Source organism: Chlamydotis macqueenii, chromosome 7 (assembly GCF_036417535.1).
Source record: "Chlamydotis macqueenii isolate bChlMac1 chromosome 7, bChlMac1.mat, whole genome shotgun sequence".
Taxonomy (NCBI): Eukaryota; Metazoa; Chordata; class Aves; order Otidiformes; family Otididae; genus Chlamydotis; species Chlamydotis macqueenii.
In genome coordinates, this window is record NC_141562.1 from 14,717,546 (window position 1) to 14,732,251 (window position 14,706).

Below are 14,706 nucleotides of genomic sequence, written 5' to 3' on the forward strand. Positions count from 1 at the left end.
TCTGGTGCAGCTCGCTTAGGTTCTTGTCCTCATGCTAGTGGAATCTTTAAGACCCTTTGCTAAAAATGGAAAGAAACAGCTTAGAAAAGCGAACCTCCCTGCAGCCTCTCCCGACCCTGCTTAGTCCCTTCCTGTGCTGGGAGCCAGCGGGGACGGCCGTTATTCCTCCCGTGGTAATGTGATGAGCAGAACAGAAGTTCAGCAGCTCCAGCAGCCGCAGTCTCACCCCCCTCAGAGGTTTCAACTTCATCTCAGTGTAAGGTTGCCTCGGTACAAACTAAGGTCCCTGAATGGCACTGTGAGTCCTTCCACTGCAGGCACCGCTGACTTTGGGAAGGTTTTTTTCTGTACAGGTGGTGTGAATCGGAACGGCTCCAGCACCAGAGCCTCTGGAGGAAGCCCCTTCCCAGAGCGCGCAGGAGCCACCAGCGCAAGTTGAAGAGGGAGGAGAGCAACACCAAAGCCACCCAGAGCAGGCACCTTCCCTGGCCCCTCCACAGTCACCCGTGACTAAAGGCATGTTGCTGCTCTGGCCAGCATTCAGCATCCCCAGCAGGAAACACTTTTGCAAAATAAGAAACATCTAGAAAAGCTTTAAGATTATAAATAGGCCATCTATTTCTCACAAAACCTTGCAAACTGGGAGGACAAGGGCGCAGAGCCTTCTGTGAGGACTATGCGTTACCTCATCACCTGAAGTCTCGTAACCAATTGGAAATGCCAGTGTCCTAAGGCACAATTACTTTGATTAACGAAGACGGTAACGTTCCCATCCCCACAGCCCAAGGAACAGATCTAAAGAGCTGACTACTAAGACAGAATAAAAGCAGCATTTGTTTATGTGGACAAACATTACAGAAAAAAAAAAAAAAAAAAAGAGGGAAGATGGGCTGTAATCATCATCAGGCTGCTCCAGTGCAAGCGTGTGTTGAACACAGCCCCACTGAAGCCTCTCATCTGTGCCAAGGGCGAGAGCCAAATTCCCCAGGGAGGCTGAGAAGGACCATTTAAAAACTGGAGGTTTTGTGGAAGTGGAAAACCAGGCTAAAACATGATGATAACCTGCTTCCCAGAGAAACACAAACCACGCCTGCAGCTCTCCACAGTGGTGGTCAGGCACTCTCAAAAAGCAAGGAGTCAGATGGCTGGAGACTGAGGAATACCAACTGGTTTAATTCAGCCCTCCCATTAAATCCCCCGCCCTCAGAGGACTCCACGCAAACAATCACCAGCTTTCCACGCTGACTGAAGGGACGATGGTGACGGGAACACCACACACAACACCAGTTAGTCATGGCCCTGATCTCTATTTTGTCCTTTTTTTTTTTTTTTTTTTTCCTGTAAGACCTTAACATATTCTGTTCACCAGACCTTCTGGGGGTATTTTAAGGGAACTAAAAGCATGTTTGTTCTGTCCACAGATGAAACACCGCTGTAGTTGAAGACTGAACCTGTAGTGGAGTGTTAGTCACTTGTAAACTGTCGGAGATGTGTGCATTTTACACCAACTGAATACAGGAGAGACAAAGGACGAGTCTGCATCATTCTGACTCCGATAAAGTGCACGGCCGTCGGAATTCCTGTCCCCGCTCGTGGAGCCACTTATTGGATACTGCAAAGACAAAAAGGTATTTGATCACTGCACCCGTTAGCTTGTGCCTCTGTTTTATGCTGGACAAGTGCTACTGGCCAGCTCTCAGTTAAGCACAGGATTAGCGTTTTAATATACACGCGTAAGTGTGAAGGTGGTCTAATAAATCCAAGCAGTGAAGAACCTTGCAGTAGCTGCAAAGCCACAGAAGACTATTAAAGCAGATATAGTATTACATGTACTTTTAGATATATAAAATAAAATATACTACTATATTATAATATATATAATATAATATAACATACATAGAGAGCAATATGAGGTAGCTACAGCTCTAAAGTAGGTTTCTTTATGAAGCACCTGATTCCTGGCTGCTTTTTATTCCAGCATAAAGTCCACAGGAAAAAGAAAACCAAGAGAACCCACCAACGAAGCCCCAGACCTCCAGGTAACAGGCAGCGAGGGGTACTCACCCCATTTGTTTCCCACTAGTACTGGGCAGGCCGCGTGCCGCGTGCTGTAATCGCCTTCTCCGCTCGGGAATAGATTGTACCAGAAGACGGCTGTTCCCTGGAAACGGCAGCAGAGACCCTCAGCCTTTTCCTCTGTGCAGTACACGCTTTCACACCAGCTTACTCAACGGCAAGGCAAAGGTATGGGCATCTGCACTTCAGACATTGCTTTTTATTTGAAGGCTCTTTTCCATTTCCTAACATTTGCTTTCCTAAGGAAGGAGGCTCCTTTGGCTCATTCCGTGTCTATATAGACTTGTCTGTTAGTTTTTTTTTTTTAAACTTAGTGTTTCATTCAGCTCTGACCAGTTCTAGAATATGAGATAATTTACTAAAAATGAGCGGCAGGCCAGCAAAGACAGACCTTATTTGTGACCCTTTGAGGAAAAACATAACAGGAACGCACGACTGCAGGGAGAATTCCCTACAGATGACTCAAGACTCAACCTACTTACAGCTTTGAGTACTTTCAAACTGTATTTTGCAAAGCCTACGCATTAGAAGCAGTTCTAACACGCAGAACATCAGAGCCCATGGAATCACCGGTACTACTCCAGTCGCATCGCTTTATTTTAAGTACCTCTGTGCTCCCATGAACAGCGCTCTGATCTTCTTTCTATAAACTCACTTGCCAGCTTCTTTTTAAACCTTTATATACGTGTTATATCTTTCAGTAGGTGGAGAGAGGAGCAGTTTACACGGGATAAAAACAAATCCCTGCTCACCTTTTTAGGCCAAACACTGGCTCCTACTTCAGGAAAGACAGTAGCTCCCCCTGCTGACACATCGCTCATCTGAAAAAGGGAGAAAAGGCACTGGTGAGTGGCATGCTGACACATTCTCTTTAGTAAAAGTCAATTAGTGTTACTGAACAACTTAATTTCTCCCTCCCAATTAGTGAGCAAAGGCTGCATGATTAACAAACAGCCTTCAAAACGGCTGGAACTCACCCACTCTGTTCAAAGTGCAACAGCTTGCCTTGTCCTGGATTGTTTTGCCTAAATGCTTTGGCAATGGGCACGCTGTCAATACCAATATCAAAATGAACAGACACTCAAACAATTTCAGCTGATGCTCAACTTTGAGGGGAAAAAAACCCCAATCCCTCCTTAAGAACACACGGAAGAACCATTACTTAGAGGTAAGAAGATACCCCGGATGTACTACCACTAAGTTCGCGGCTGCCTTCATTTGCAAGTCATTTCAGTAAAAAAAAAAAAGAAATTAAATCATTCAAGGGTCTAGAATATGCAGTGACAGATATTTTTGGCACTAGCACACGGCAGAAATATATCACTTACATAAAACAGCCAAGTAGCAATTCTGTTGCCTGTTCCCAATTCCTTAAAAGCATCTGGCTCATCTTTCTGTGAATAAAAGCAAGCAGATTTAATAAGCATTTCATTTTGATTATTGAGAGGAGCCATTGACATACAGCTGCAGAGCCAGCAGCGAACTCATGCAGAAAAATTAATTGAATCCCTCTATTTGGAAGGAGGGGACAATGCAAGGAGTGTCTCTCTTAATTTAAATCAACCAGGCATTTTAAAATTCCGTAGGACAGGGAGAGCGCAAGCCCAAATTGCTAATGCGGAAGAACTGTACTGTCTGACAATGAGTATATAAATCCTCTTCACAGCCACAAACTTAATTATCTAATTACACTCATTTCACCCCTCTTGTCCTTGGCCCAGACAAGCAGCAGGGAGGGCAGCTGCTCTGCTCCAGGCTCATGGAGAAAGCATGCTGCGGCTGCAGCCCTGCTCCCCTGGGCTGGCTCTGCCTGTGTATCCTGCTCTTCATTCCTCGCCTTTCAAGAAGAAAACCCCATTTTGATGGGTTATGATACCCCCTTCTGTCACACCTCTATTTTTACCTCTAGAACCCAGCCCCCCAACTCTTTGTCTGTGCGAAAATCCTAGCAATTAACCTATGCGTTTCCCAACAAAACCTGTTAAATCATTCGCAATGCTTTTGAGCCTGTGCTAACAGAGCAGAGACCCTGATTAATCCTGGGTGGCTCCGATTCACAGCACGGGGTTAATCTGAAGGTGTTAAATCACAGGTAAGTAGCCCAGTAAATAACCAACTGAAGTCAGTGGCAATATTTCCAGCTAGTCCACAACTTAAACTGGAATAGAAATAACTTGGGAATTTAAATCAAATAAAATAAATTAAGGATAGAGAGATGAGAAGCTCTGTAGGCTTTTTCCAGTTTCAGGAGGCTGCTAGCAATCAGCACGTAAACTACAACAAAAGAGCACGCACTTCTGTTTTTTCAAAACTTCTTTAGGATGCCGGCATCTCCGCTCTAGAGAAAGAAAAAGGTTCTCTCTCTGCATCGCAGGCCTGCAGGGTAAGCCGCAAGGCAGGTTTTCGTCCACTGCCTACAGAGCCTTCCTCACCGCAGAGGGCACGCAGCTCTCGCCCACGCAGCCACGGCTGCTGTCCGCAGCAAGGCTCTGCACTGCAGGCACAGCTGGGGCAGCTGCAGTGCTGGGACACACGCTGGCCCGTGCCACCATCACATCACACACTGTGGTTTTATACAGTTTAACTGTGTATCCTTCAGGGATTTTAAACAAAAGGGCTTTACAGGGCCAGTGCCTTGGCCAGCTAGAATACTTCTCCAGCTTTAGAATAGAGCTAATGCCCTTTGCTTTCTTAAGAACCATCTCCTTAGGATAATTTCTTCTTAAAATAATTTTTTGAAGAAAAACGTTGTTGCTCTGTAATGCCCAAAACGTTTATCAGTTCAGCTGGTGGTTTAGAGGGCTTTCTCCACTAACAGGGATTAGAAAAGGTGAAGAGCTACACAATTTAATACACAGTGAAGAATAAAAACTGCGCCCCAGGCAAGAGGCCCAGGCTTCACCAGATGACTATCCCTCCTCCATCTCTTTACTTGCCCGTGCAAAGTCAAAGTGGGGTTCATACTGTCCTCCCACTCCATAATTTGCCACCTGAAAAAGAGAAACACAGCGCTTGTGAAGAAGAAGAGGTGGAGGCAAAAAACAGGACTTACCCTTCCAAAATCAAAATGAGGCTCATACTGGCCTCCTACTCCGTAGTTGGCTACCTACGGTGAAAGAGAAGCACAACATCTCGTAAAGCAGTATTGGATCCAGGCAAGGAAGGGTAAAAATGTGACTGTCAGCTACAGCTTGTGATAGATGAAGGTTAAATGTGACCGTCAGGTCACAGAACCTGGCCATGAACCTTTTGAAACTCCTGAAGACCCAGACAGGCACAGGCTCCAAGGAGCCCCAGGATGTCTGGCCCCCAGAGCAGCAGCACATCCAAAACACTGGCACTGTGCTCCAGGGAAGCACTCCAGTACTTCCCCAGGGCAGAAAAATACTTCTTCTTCTACAGAAACTTTACAGGCTATTTTCTTTTCAAAATAGGTGATGGCACGTTTACATCATTCAAGCTTACATCACTTTTTGATCTCTATGTCAATAAAGAGGCTCTATTGTCCTTGGTTTTTTGCTGATTGATTTTTTTTTCCCCCCATCTCTTCTGTGTTTTCATATTCTCCATTTTCAGCCACCTGCATGGGCATTTTATCAGCAGGTGTCTTGGTGTAGCAGCACAGTAGCACAACAGCTTTCAGCAAGCCCTCTCCAGCTGCCCTGCTGTCTGAGTATTAATGCTTTCTCAGAATCAGTGAAGCAGCTGTTCATTTAAAACCTCAAGTAAATTAATAAAACCAAGTACTTGTAAAATCGTATTTACACATGCCGCCAGTCTTTCCCATGTTACAGAGACACCAAGCACACCCTTGCCCTTCTAGGACCAAGGATGGGGCGGCAAATCGAAACACCTGTTCTCTCCCCTTTCCTTGAGTATCAGTCAAGCTGAACTTGTCTCTGTCACCACAGCAGCAAAGTAACTCAGTTTTATTAACAGAAATACAAGGGAATTACACAAATATGGCAAGTTTCAGTTATTCGTTTCCCTCCAGGAACAGAAAGCCATTTCACACTGAAGTCAGCACTACTCAGCAAAGACAACTTTGTTTCCTCCTCCCTGTTAAAAGAAACAACCACTCCTTCCCCTGGCCTGCAATCAAACCAGCCCTCAAATTACCTGCCCCTGGGCGGAATGAGCTTGTGCGGCCACCCCACCAACGCGCCCCTGCGCAAGCACGGTGCTGCGCACAGAGCCATCCCAAAAGCAACGCCAGCTGCCATTCACCGCCGTACGCGTCCGCACAGCTCACCTGTAGTTCCTCTGCTGTGGAGACATCGAGCCCTGTTAGGTCCTGTATCCGTGTGTTAATGCGAGATACCACGGGGCTTTCGTAGCCAGACAGCCAGGCGCTAGGCAGGGGGTAAAAGAAAAAAAAAAAATTAAAAAAATATATATAGTAATAGGCAGTAAGCTAGCAGTACAAATGCAACATTTGGAATTGTTTTGGTTTTTTGTTTGTTTGTTTGTTTCCCGCCCCCCCCCCCCCCCCCCTACTTTTCAAGAATGTGGTAGGATGATCAGAAATATTTCCAGGGCCTTTACTAAACAGCACCAGTTTAAGGACACTCTAAGACTGAGAGCCTTAATTCCCATACTGGCCTACCAAACGACCAAAGGAAATGCTCCAATGTGTGCTCTAAAACAGGCACTAAACACTTCTGCTCTTACACACTCCAGACAGCGACTGTAGACCCCACAGCTGATGCCTTTTGGAGCGACACTGGGGAAAGGAAGAGGTGAGTTTATTTAGCATACACAGAGTCTGGTACTGTAACTCATCTCTCCCACCTGCCCTTACACACAACTGATCTGTCCTTTCACATCACCTACCTCTGCAATGGTACTCAAAAAATCTTTATGAAAACCATTAAGTAAAGTAATGCACAAAACTGTTTACCATTTTCCCTGTTCAACAATTTCTACCCAAAAAAAGCCTATTACCAAGCTGGTATTTAGCAGGTGGTTCAGGTACACAATGATTTTTTTTTAAGGAAAGAAAAAAAAAAAAACCAAAACCAAAAAAACATACCACATACCACCAAAACCCACACCAACAAGCAACCCAACTTTTGAATTTTTTAAAATATAAATGTGAAAAGTCAGCCTCAGCTTCAGAAGCATCTTTTCTACAAAGGCTTCCTACTACAAATTAGAGCTTTTCACAGCTAAAAACACTGCATAAAATAACTGGCAGATGAGTCAGCAGAGAAAGGTCCGCGCAGGTGAAGGCTCTCCACAAGACCCAGTGCCTGCACCCGGAGCCTGCATAGCGGCTGCTCGCTCCCAGCGGCTGCGTGGCTGGGTAGCAGCTGTGCCACCCAGCAGCCGCCGCGCACCCGGTGCAGCGCTGTTTGGCAGAGAGGGGCACGCGCGTGCTATAACCGCGGCTCACCGCATCCATCGCCAGCTGGGAACACATCCAGTTGCTTACATGGAAACCAACACACACTTTTTTTTTTTCTTTTCATCTCTTTGCAAGTTAAACATTTTTAAAAACTATCAATTTCATCTACCCACTATTTTTTTTCCTTTCCTCTTAAAGCTACTCATCTGCTGCCAGGATGCTCATTTTTCTTGCTGCTTTGCTCATCCCATTCCAGCCAAGGCACCTTCATCTTTACCTCCTCCTCTCCTCCTCTCTATCTACCGTGGCACTCCCCCACCAGTCACTGGTGTGGATGACAGCACTGACGCTCTGAGCACCGTGTTTCCCCCTTTTGCAGGACAACAGAGACAGCCAGTTCTACCTTTTTTCCAGCATCTGACAGCCTTTGGGGCTCAGCAGCGGTTCCTGCTGCTTTTCCAACACAGCTGGATGGAAATATCCATCCCCAGAGCCTAGCTGGCAGTACATTATAGTATTTCTATTAAAAAAAAAAAACCACAACTTTCACATGTATAAAAAAAAAAAAAAAATCAAGGTTGTTTTCTGTAATATAAAATTGATATTAAAAAAAAATACCAAAACACTTTGCATGAGAGGAACAGTCGCATGACACGTGACACAAGGCACTGACACAGGTTACAGAATCTCTATGAGCTTTTTCTTAAATGACAAATAAACTATAAATAAAAGAAATCAGAGATTTCTCAAGACAGACTTTCACAAACACATACACAGATCCATCCACTTCTGAACACTGTTAGTACAAGGAAGTGTTACGATGCAACCTTCTTTGAGTTAAGGTGGTAGGAGAATGCAAAGGCTGCTTGGATGAAGCATTTCCCAAACAAACAGGAACAGCAGCTGTGCAGCCACATGCCACGCTGAACAGGTAACACAAGCAATCCTAACCTCCCACCCAACCCCAAGAAAAGCCCCAAGAAAGCCATCAGCTTCAAAGTGGCTACTTCTCTCCAGTCTATGTGCATAAAGGCTCAAAAAAAAAGAAAAAAACACACCACAAGAAAGAAAAAAAGCAAGCGTTCTCACTGTCTCACTGTACTGGTTATTTAGAATGGCAATGAATGTTTTCAACAGGGAGCGCACTACAGCCTCTCATGAAGGGAAAGTGCTGTATGTATTTTAGAAATAAAATTAATTGCACAAGGACACAAAGAAAGCCTATGAAAGGCAGAGGAACGGGGAACCGAAACGAGATTTCAAATGCCAGCCTGTCTGCTGGTTGCTGAGCAAAACTGAGGGGGAGACATGCTGAACAGCTTCAGCGCAATTTAACCCTGTAAGGAGCAAGTGTGCACAGCTCTATGCCTTAATGTACATTTGTTAAATTAAGTTGCTCATCTGACAAAGTCAACCTGCACAAACAGCGTTCTGTCATATTTTTGAGCAGCTGACACCTATGGGCAGAAAACCTCTTAAAGCGGGACAAACTTATTTCCGGGAAGATGTAAGCACAGCAGTTTAAGAACTACAAAGGCATAGTATTTTGGTGTCCCACTTGGCTTTGTAAAATGACACCCATGAACTAAGCTAATACGCTACAGGAATTGAAATAATTTCATTAGTGTCCTGAATTCACGCTGGGGGATTGCTTTTCTTCTTCCACATGCCGGGCTCCGGCTTGTAACAACTTTTCTATTCGTTACAAACAGCCAGCAGTAAAGGCATTAACTCTTCTCTCTCTTATAATTCTGTCTCAGGTATCTTTAATAAAGATTTTTAATATGCTTATATGCAGAAATAAATTTTAGACTAAGCAATACATCAGGGAAAAACCCCCAGACAACCGTCCAGATCTTACACACCCAAAATCTCATCTCCAACCACTCTGGTCGGTCTGGAACCAGACACCACAGAGGCCTTCGTCCCAGCTACGCCAGCGCTGCGCCGGAGTATTTCAACACTGCTTTTGTAACAGCCATTGGTCACACCACATACTGGCATTCATGCTTAAAAACTTTCTAAAATGTCCTTGGTATGTGAAAAAAAAAAAAGTACTAGTAGGGACGCAACAGGGAGTGAATAAAAGCGCAGACTGGTATTTCTGAAGTGGAAACTTTAACATCATATGATACAAGCGCCGACTGGCTGCTGGGAGGAGAGAGCGGGGAAAAAAAAATAAAGAAAAAAGCAGCTTCTTTAAAAGCAGTGTCAGAGCGGCTGAGTTTATTCTGGTACTGCGCGCAGCACGGCTTGGTGGTGCTCCTCGTACTGCTGGCAAGGTGCCCCCGTTTGTACAGCCTGCCACGTACTGTGCAGCGAACAGTAGCCCTCTCTCAGAGAGAGGAATGCTGTAATTTAGAAGCGCATTTGCTAGGAAAGAATGTTTGGAGGGGGAAAGCAGTCATCTATTAAAAAAATAAAGCAAGCATTTTTTGGTTTGCAGGAGCAGTGATTCATCTGGAATCCAAACCAGCTCAAGCAGCTCTAACAGAGACCTTTCCACCATCAGTTCTGCAAGCTCGGCTCAGTGATCCAGCATGAATAACAGGATCCTTCTAAAAGCAGCCTGGCGAGGGGATCGGGGATTTTAGGAGTGGCTTTTGCCTCCTACAATAGATTTAGGTGTCAAGTTCCCTTTTAAAGTACATCCATCCTAAACAATCTGCCCACGGAGGAATGCAACGGCAAGAAGCATGAGAAGGGAAGTTCTCCAACACCCTCAAGTCCATTCCTACCCTTCAAAAAATTGTCTTCACTACCTTCACAATGTGCTGTGCCCCATTTCCTTGTATATTTATTTGCCATTCTCATTCCAGTTTCCAGTGAGATACAGAATTAAAAATCTCAGCTCAGTAAAGTCCGATGTAGTCCTGTGAGTTCCTTTGGCGTGCTGGAAGGCAGTCCCAGCGCGCCAGACCCTGAACGTTTAAGGGTCTCATTCAGCAGGTATTAGGCACGAGGCTCTGTGCTGAGGAGGCAGGAGCACTCCACGGAGAACAGCTGCCCTTGTGCTTTATCCCAGAGCCCCCAGGCAAGGCACAGTGCACCATTCAATCCAAATTAAAGCCCTGGAGAAATAATTATTTTGTCACGTCACAAAGCCAATAGCCAGGTGACGGCAAACGGCATCTGGCTGCACTGTCAGCTGCACGCATTCGCAAAAGAATCAGCTTTTAATGATGGGTGTTGTCTAGAACTATTTTTTCTGACTGGCTTCTGCAATAGTCTCAAGGCACAACACTTCTCACTAATGAAAAAACAAAACTCCAAATAAAAAGTTATTTTACTAAGGATCGTCTATTTAAACGGGGACCAATTATGCATCTCAATTTCCACTAGTGATCTGGTCACCTTCTCTAATTCCTATTATTAACACATCAAGTTTGGCAAAACCTGAGGGTACGTTCAGATGGATTAACAAGTCTCTCCAGGAAATGCCCCGGAGTGCTCTGTGTCACAGAGGACAGAAAAATCTGAATAAGTGACTGAATAAACGCTTTCTTTAAAATACACAGGCACAGATAATCAAGACAGAGAAGACATGGACAGACTTTAAAATGAAAAACAAAAAATAAAAATTAAACGCACCACGTGTCCAACAGAAAGACGTATTTTCCTAAAGTCATTCTGGAGGGGGCCTGCGGAGGTAGTAGACCCGCATGCTGCTGAAGGTGCAAGGCAGTTTGCCATGTATCCAAATAAAAGTTTTCAACTTGCCAGTACTTGTAACAAGTGTGGCTTTGAGGATCAGACTCCAGCTACAATGCTTTTCTACTTCCCAGGAGAGTTATAATCATTCCTGGATCAACAAATTCCTTGTGATCCAGTACTGTGAAGCACTTTCATCTTTTTAAAGAAATTCATAGCTAAATAAAACCCCTTAAGCTACTAGTCACTCTAATTTCGGGTTTTTTGTTCAAAGAAACTGAAAGAACGCTAGCTTACTATTAAAGCAGCAACTACTTTCAATCATTCAAACAAGGAAATTGTTTAAAGTTATCACCGAGCTTCAATTTGCGCTATTCCCATGAAATTACAGCAGTTCATCAGTTTTAAGCAGCAAGTATCCGTACCACAGCCTTTCCTGCAGTCCGCCAGCGTAAGCAGAACCCCGTGCTGTGCTAACGTTTAGTAGGTTAGTTGCACTAGACAAGCCATGCTCAGCAAAGAAAGGGCACCTCATTTTGGCCACTAACATTTACGACTATTTTCTGTTTCAGCAGACCGCTTGCTTTGTCATGCGACAGCTCAGTTCGCTTCAGGCCATTCTTTTTATTCTAAAGCAAGACTAAGAATAGCAAAGTTCCACAGGATCCTTATTTTGCCCCAGGTTGAGAGGTTAAGCAGTGCAGTCCTAGCCCAGACATCCTCGGACTGCGTGCACCTCTGGAAGACGCTCCCCTTACCTCTTAGAGACTCTGTAATGTGCTGTGGTCAGTTTCCCAGTCTCAGGGTCATGAACAGTAGCACGGCTCAGCTACAAAAAAAAGAGAAAGGACAAGGGCTTACCCACCTAGTCGGCTGCTTTTTCGCCAAGCCACAGGTGTTTGAAAGGGTTCCGATTGGTCTGGATGGTATGCAATGCTCTTAAATTAGCAATATTAGAAGGGCAACAGAAGCTGCAGCTGCCGTGTCCAAATCAAAACAAATTGGTTGGAAAAATTTTGTTAGGTTGTCCTTTCACTTTTTTCCTCCTTTTTGTCTTTTTCCTCTTTCTTTTCCTTTTTTAATTTTTTTTTTTTTGTTTTAAACTAGAGACTTTCTGCAAGTAATTTATGATGCTGAGTTTCACAGACAATTCCTCTTCACCCAGAAGTTTAAGTCCTTTCAGAATTTTGGCTTAACGCTGATGGAACGCACGGCCGTTCTCTAATCACCACTACTAAAACCAGGGGAGGCGTGCAGGGGGCAGGTGGTTTCTTTTAGAGACAATTTTGGGAAACACTGGCTAATTTCAAGACTTGTAGTACGTAAGAGACAACCTGAAAGAAGCAGGAGCCCAGTGAAAAGGAGCTTGTGTTCCGCCAGGTTTGTGTCAGCAGCGAGCCCAGACAGGAGAAGGGGATTATCTCAGACAATGGAATGCTGTGTGACAAAACGCGTGTTTTCTGTGCCACTCCAGCTGTCAGGCACATAACAGCTTAGAGCATCTCATACATGTAAAGGCACTTCGAGTGGTCTGCTAGATTTTTACAAGGAAAGGGAGGATAATTTTGGGTTGCTGAGAAGAGCAAGGGGAAAGGAATTTAAAAATATATACATTCTACTGAAGGGTTTTTGTAGCATCACGAGTTTGGCTGTTTTTTTTTTTACACTGGTTGTACAGACCTGCTTCTTGTACAAACCATCATTTGAGAACACACACCGAGAAGGTGACCAAAACCAAGAAAAATAAGATACAAAAATATGCCCCCCGAACTTCCAGCTGAAGGAAAAGACTGAGAAACTCAGCAGTAACAGCCTGTTACAGATCTGCACGTAATAAAGTGGTGGACTACAAAGCCAAAGTTGCCTTTTTAGACCACCTCTTTTTTTTTCCCCATAATGAGCAGGATCTACGCACTCATTACAGGCCCAAAACATCTGGCATAGAGCTCTCTTACCTTTTGCTAATTCTGTAATGTGCCGTCTCCAAGGCTCCTGTTATGGGGTTTGAAATGGTGGCTCGCCTCAGCTGTGAAGCGAACCATCAGAATAGTTGCATTACAAAGCACATACTGCATCACAGCAATCCGACCATTCAGAAGCCTACCGGGAAATCCTCACGCAAGCCGCCACGCAAGCCACCCCGTCACCTTTGGCGGCAGTTTTTCGTTTACGGAAGGGGTGGAAATTTGGAAAGCAGCGATGGGGAAGGAGGAGGACTCTCCAATTTTACTAAAAGAGAGTTTTTTAGGGGGTTTTGGTTTGTTTTATTTTAAACAGCGTTAGAGAAGATGAAGTTTTCCAGAAAGCAGTAATGTTTCCATTTCCGCAGCGAGAACAGTCATCTGAATAAAGCAAACTAGAAGCTTTCCTTTTCTTCATATTGCAACAATTGCCAGAAGCAGTACAATACTACGGCACGTGTACAAGCCGTCCCTTGTTACACTCTGTCCTGCGCGCGTAAGATGAGTTGTACAGTTCAACTGAATCCAGGCAACACTGCGATCTCGTGTAAGCGAAAGATGAACAAACCCCTGCCCTTTTGACTGCTTCTATACCAAAAGCAGCGCTGAACTCCTTTAACGCCGACCGCTAACAAACTAATTCCTTAGTCCATGCACACATTTACACTGCTTTCCTAGGTTACACAGAGCGAGAACTCTTGGTTCAAGGCCTTCCTTTCCCTCTGCTGTGCTCCATTTACTTGATGCCATCTGTAATACCCTCATCCAAAACTTCATATGTGCCGTTTAACTTCGTTCACATAACTATCAGACCCCTCTCCATCATTCATAACTGGAGAACTTCAGTTGCAGAGCCCAAATTTTGGAAGAGGTTCCATATCTTGGAACTGCAGGCACAAAATGGCTACGAAGGCCCACACCAGTTAGAAGTATTTTTCTATTGTTAAAATGAACGAAGTAAACAAAGGCCTCTCCATGCCTGCTAAGAGCAGGTACTAAGGAACTCTTAACACGCTGCCTCTCCTCTCAGCCCATGCAGACACATACAAAGCACAACCTACAATTCCAGTGAGACTCCCAAAGCTGAATAACGCGGCTGCATCTCGCCAGCTTATGCCTCTAGAGCAGCAGAAGGCCGGGCACAGGCCAGACAGCACTGTCTTCCGAGAGGCGGTGACGGTACCATCCCGAGCATCGGGAAGGAGATGACCTTTCAGTCTCAAAACCCACAGTCCTCCCTCTACGCTCATTACTGAGCCCTGCTGCTACGTTAATGAACTATGAATCTCCAGGTCTCTACCACAAGCCAGACATGTGATAGGAAAACAATTATTTCAGCAAGTTCAGGAGTTAAAAATTATCATGTTCACAGGCTTTTATTTTCAGTGCTGAGCCTTATTTCTACTCCATAAGGAAGCAATTCAGTCATATTCCGCAGACATAATGCCAGAGCTTTTGCAGCAGCAAACACAGAAACAACCAGGGATGATTTTTAGACCTGCAGCAAGGCTGCCTGACAGGAGAGCAGGAAGAGATGTTTTACAGGTAAGTGAAGAGAACTGCTTGTACTTCTTGCTCGCAGTTCAGGATGTTACCTCAGAACCGCAACGCATCAGCCTTTAGGAAGTTTTAAGACCTCCTTCAGGCTACCCAGTACTGCGGGCAGTCTCA

General features: G+C 44.8%; 1 protein-coding gene across 5 annotated transcripts in view; it reads right to left on the bottom strand.

Annotated features, from left to right (window-relative positions):
- Window positions 1-1,153: 1,153 nt before the first annotated feature.
- P4HA1 (prolyl 4-hydroxylase subunit alpha 1) overlaps window positions 1,154-14,706 on the bottom strand; it is a 32,255-nt gene continuing 18,702 nt past the window's right edge. For 2 of the 5 annotated variants that reach the window (XM_086752501.1, XM_086752504.1), the window contains exons 8-14: window positions 11,833-11,903; window positions 6,329-6,428; window positions 5,013-5,066; window positions 3,405-3,470; window positions 2,829-2,897; window positions 2,065-2,161; window positions 1,154-1,612 (exon numbers count right to left, since the gene is read on the bottom strand). In XM_086752501.1, the coding sequence (XP_086608627.1) occupies window positions 1,542-1,612; window positions 2,065-2,161; window positions 2,829-2,897; window positions 3,405-3,470; window positions 5,013-5,066; window positions 6,329-6,428; window positions 11,833-11,903 (528 nt within the window). In that variant the 3' untranslated portion in view covers window positions 1,154-1,541. Of the gene's footprint in view, window positions 1,613-2,064; window positions 2,162-2,828; window positions 2,898-3,404; window positions 3,471-5,012; window positions 5,067-5,128; window positions 5,183-6,328; window positions 6,429-11,832; window positions 11,904-13,029; window positions 13,101-14,706 lie in introns of all 5 variants that reach the window. The other 3 variants (XM_086752500.1, XM_086752503.1, XM_086752502.1) reach the window with 3 other exon arrangements.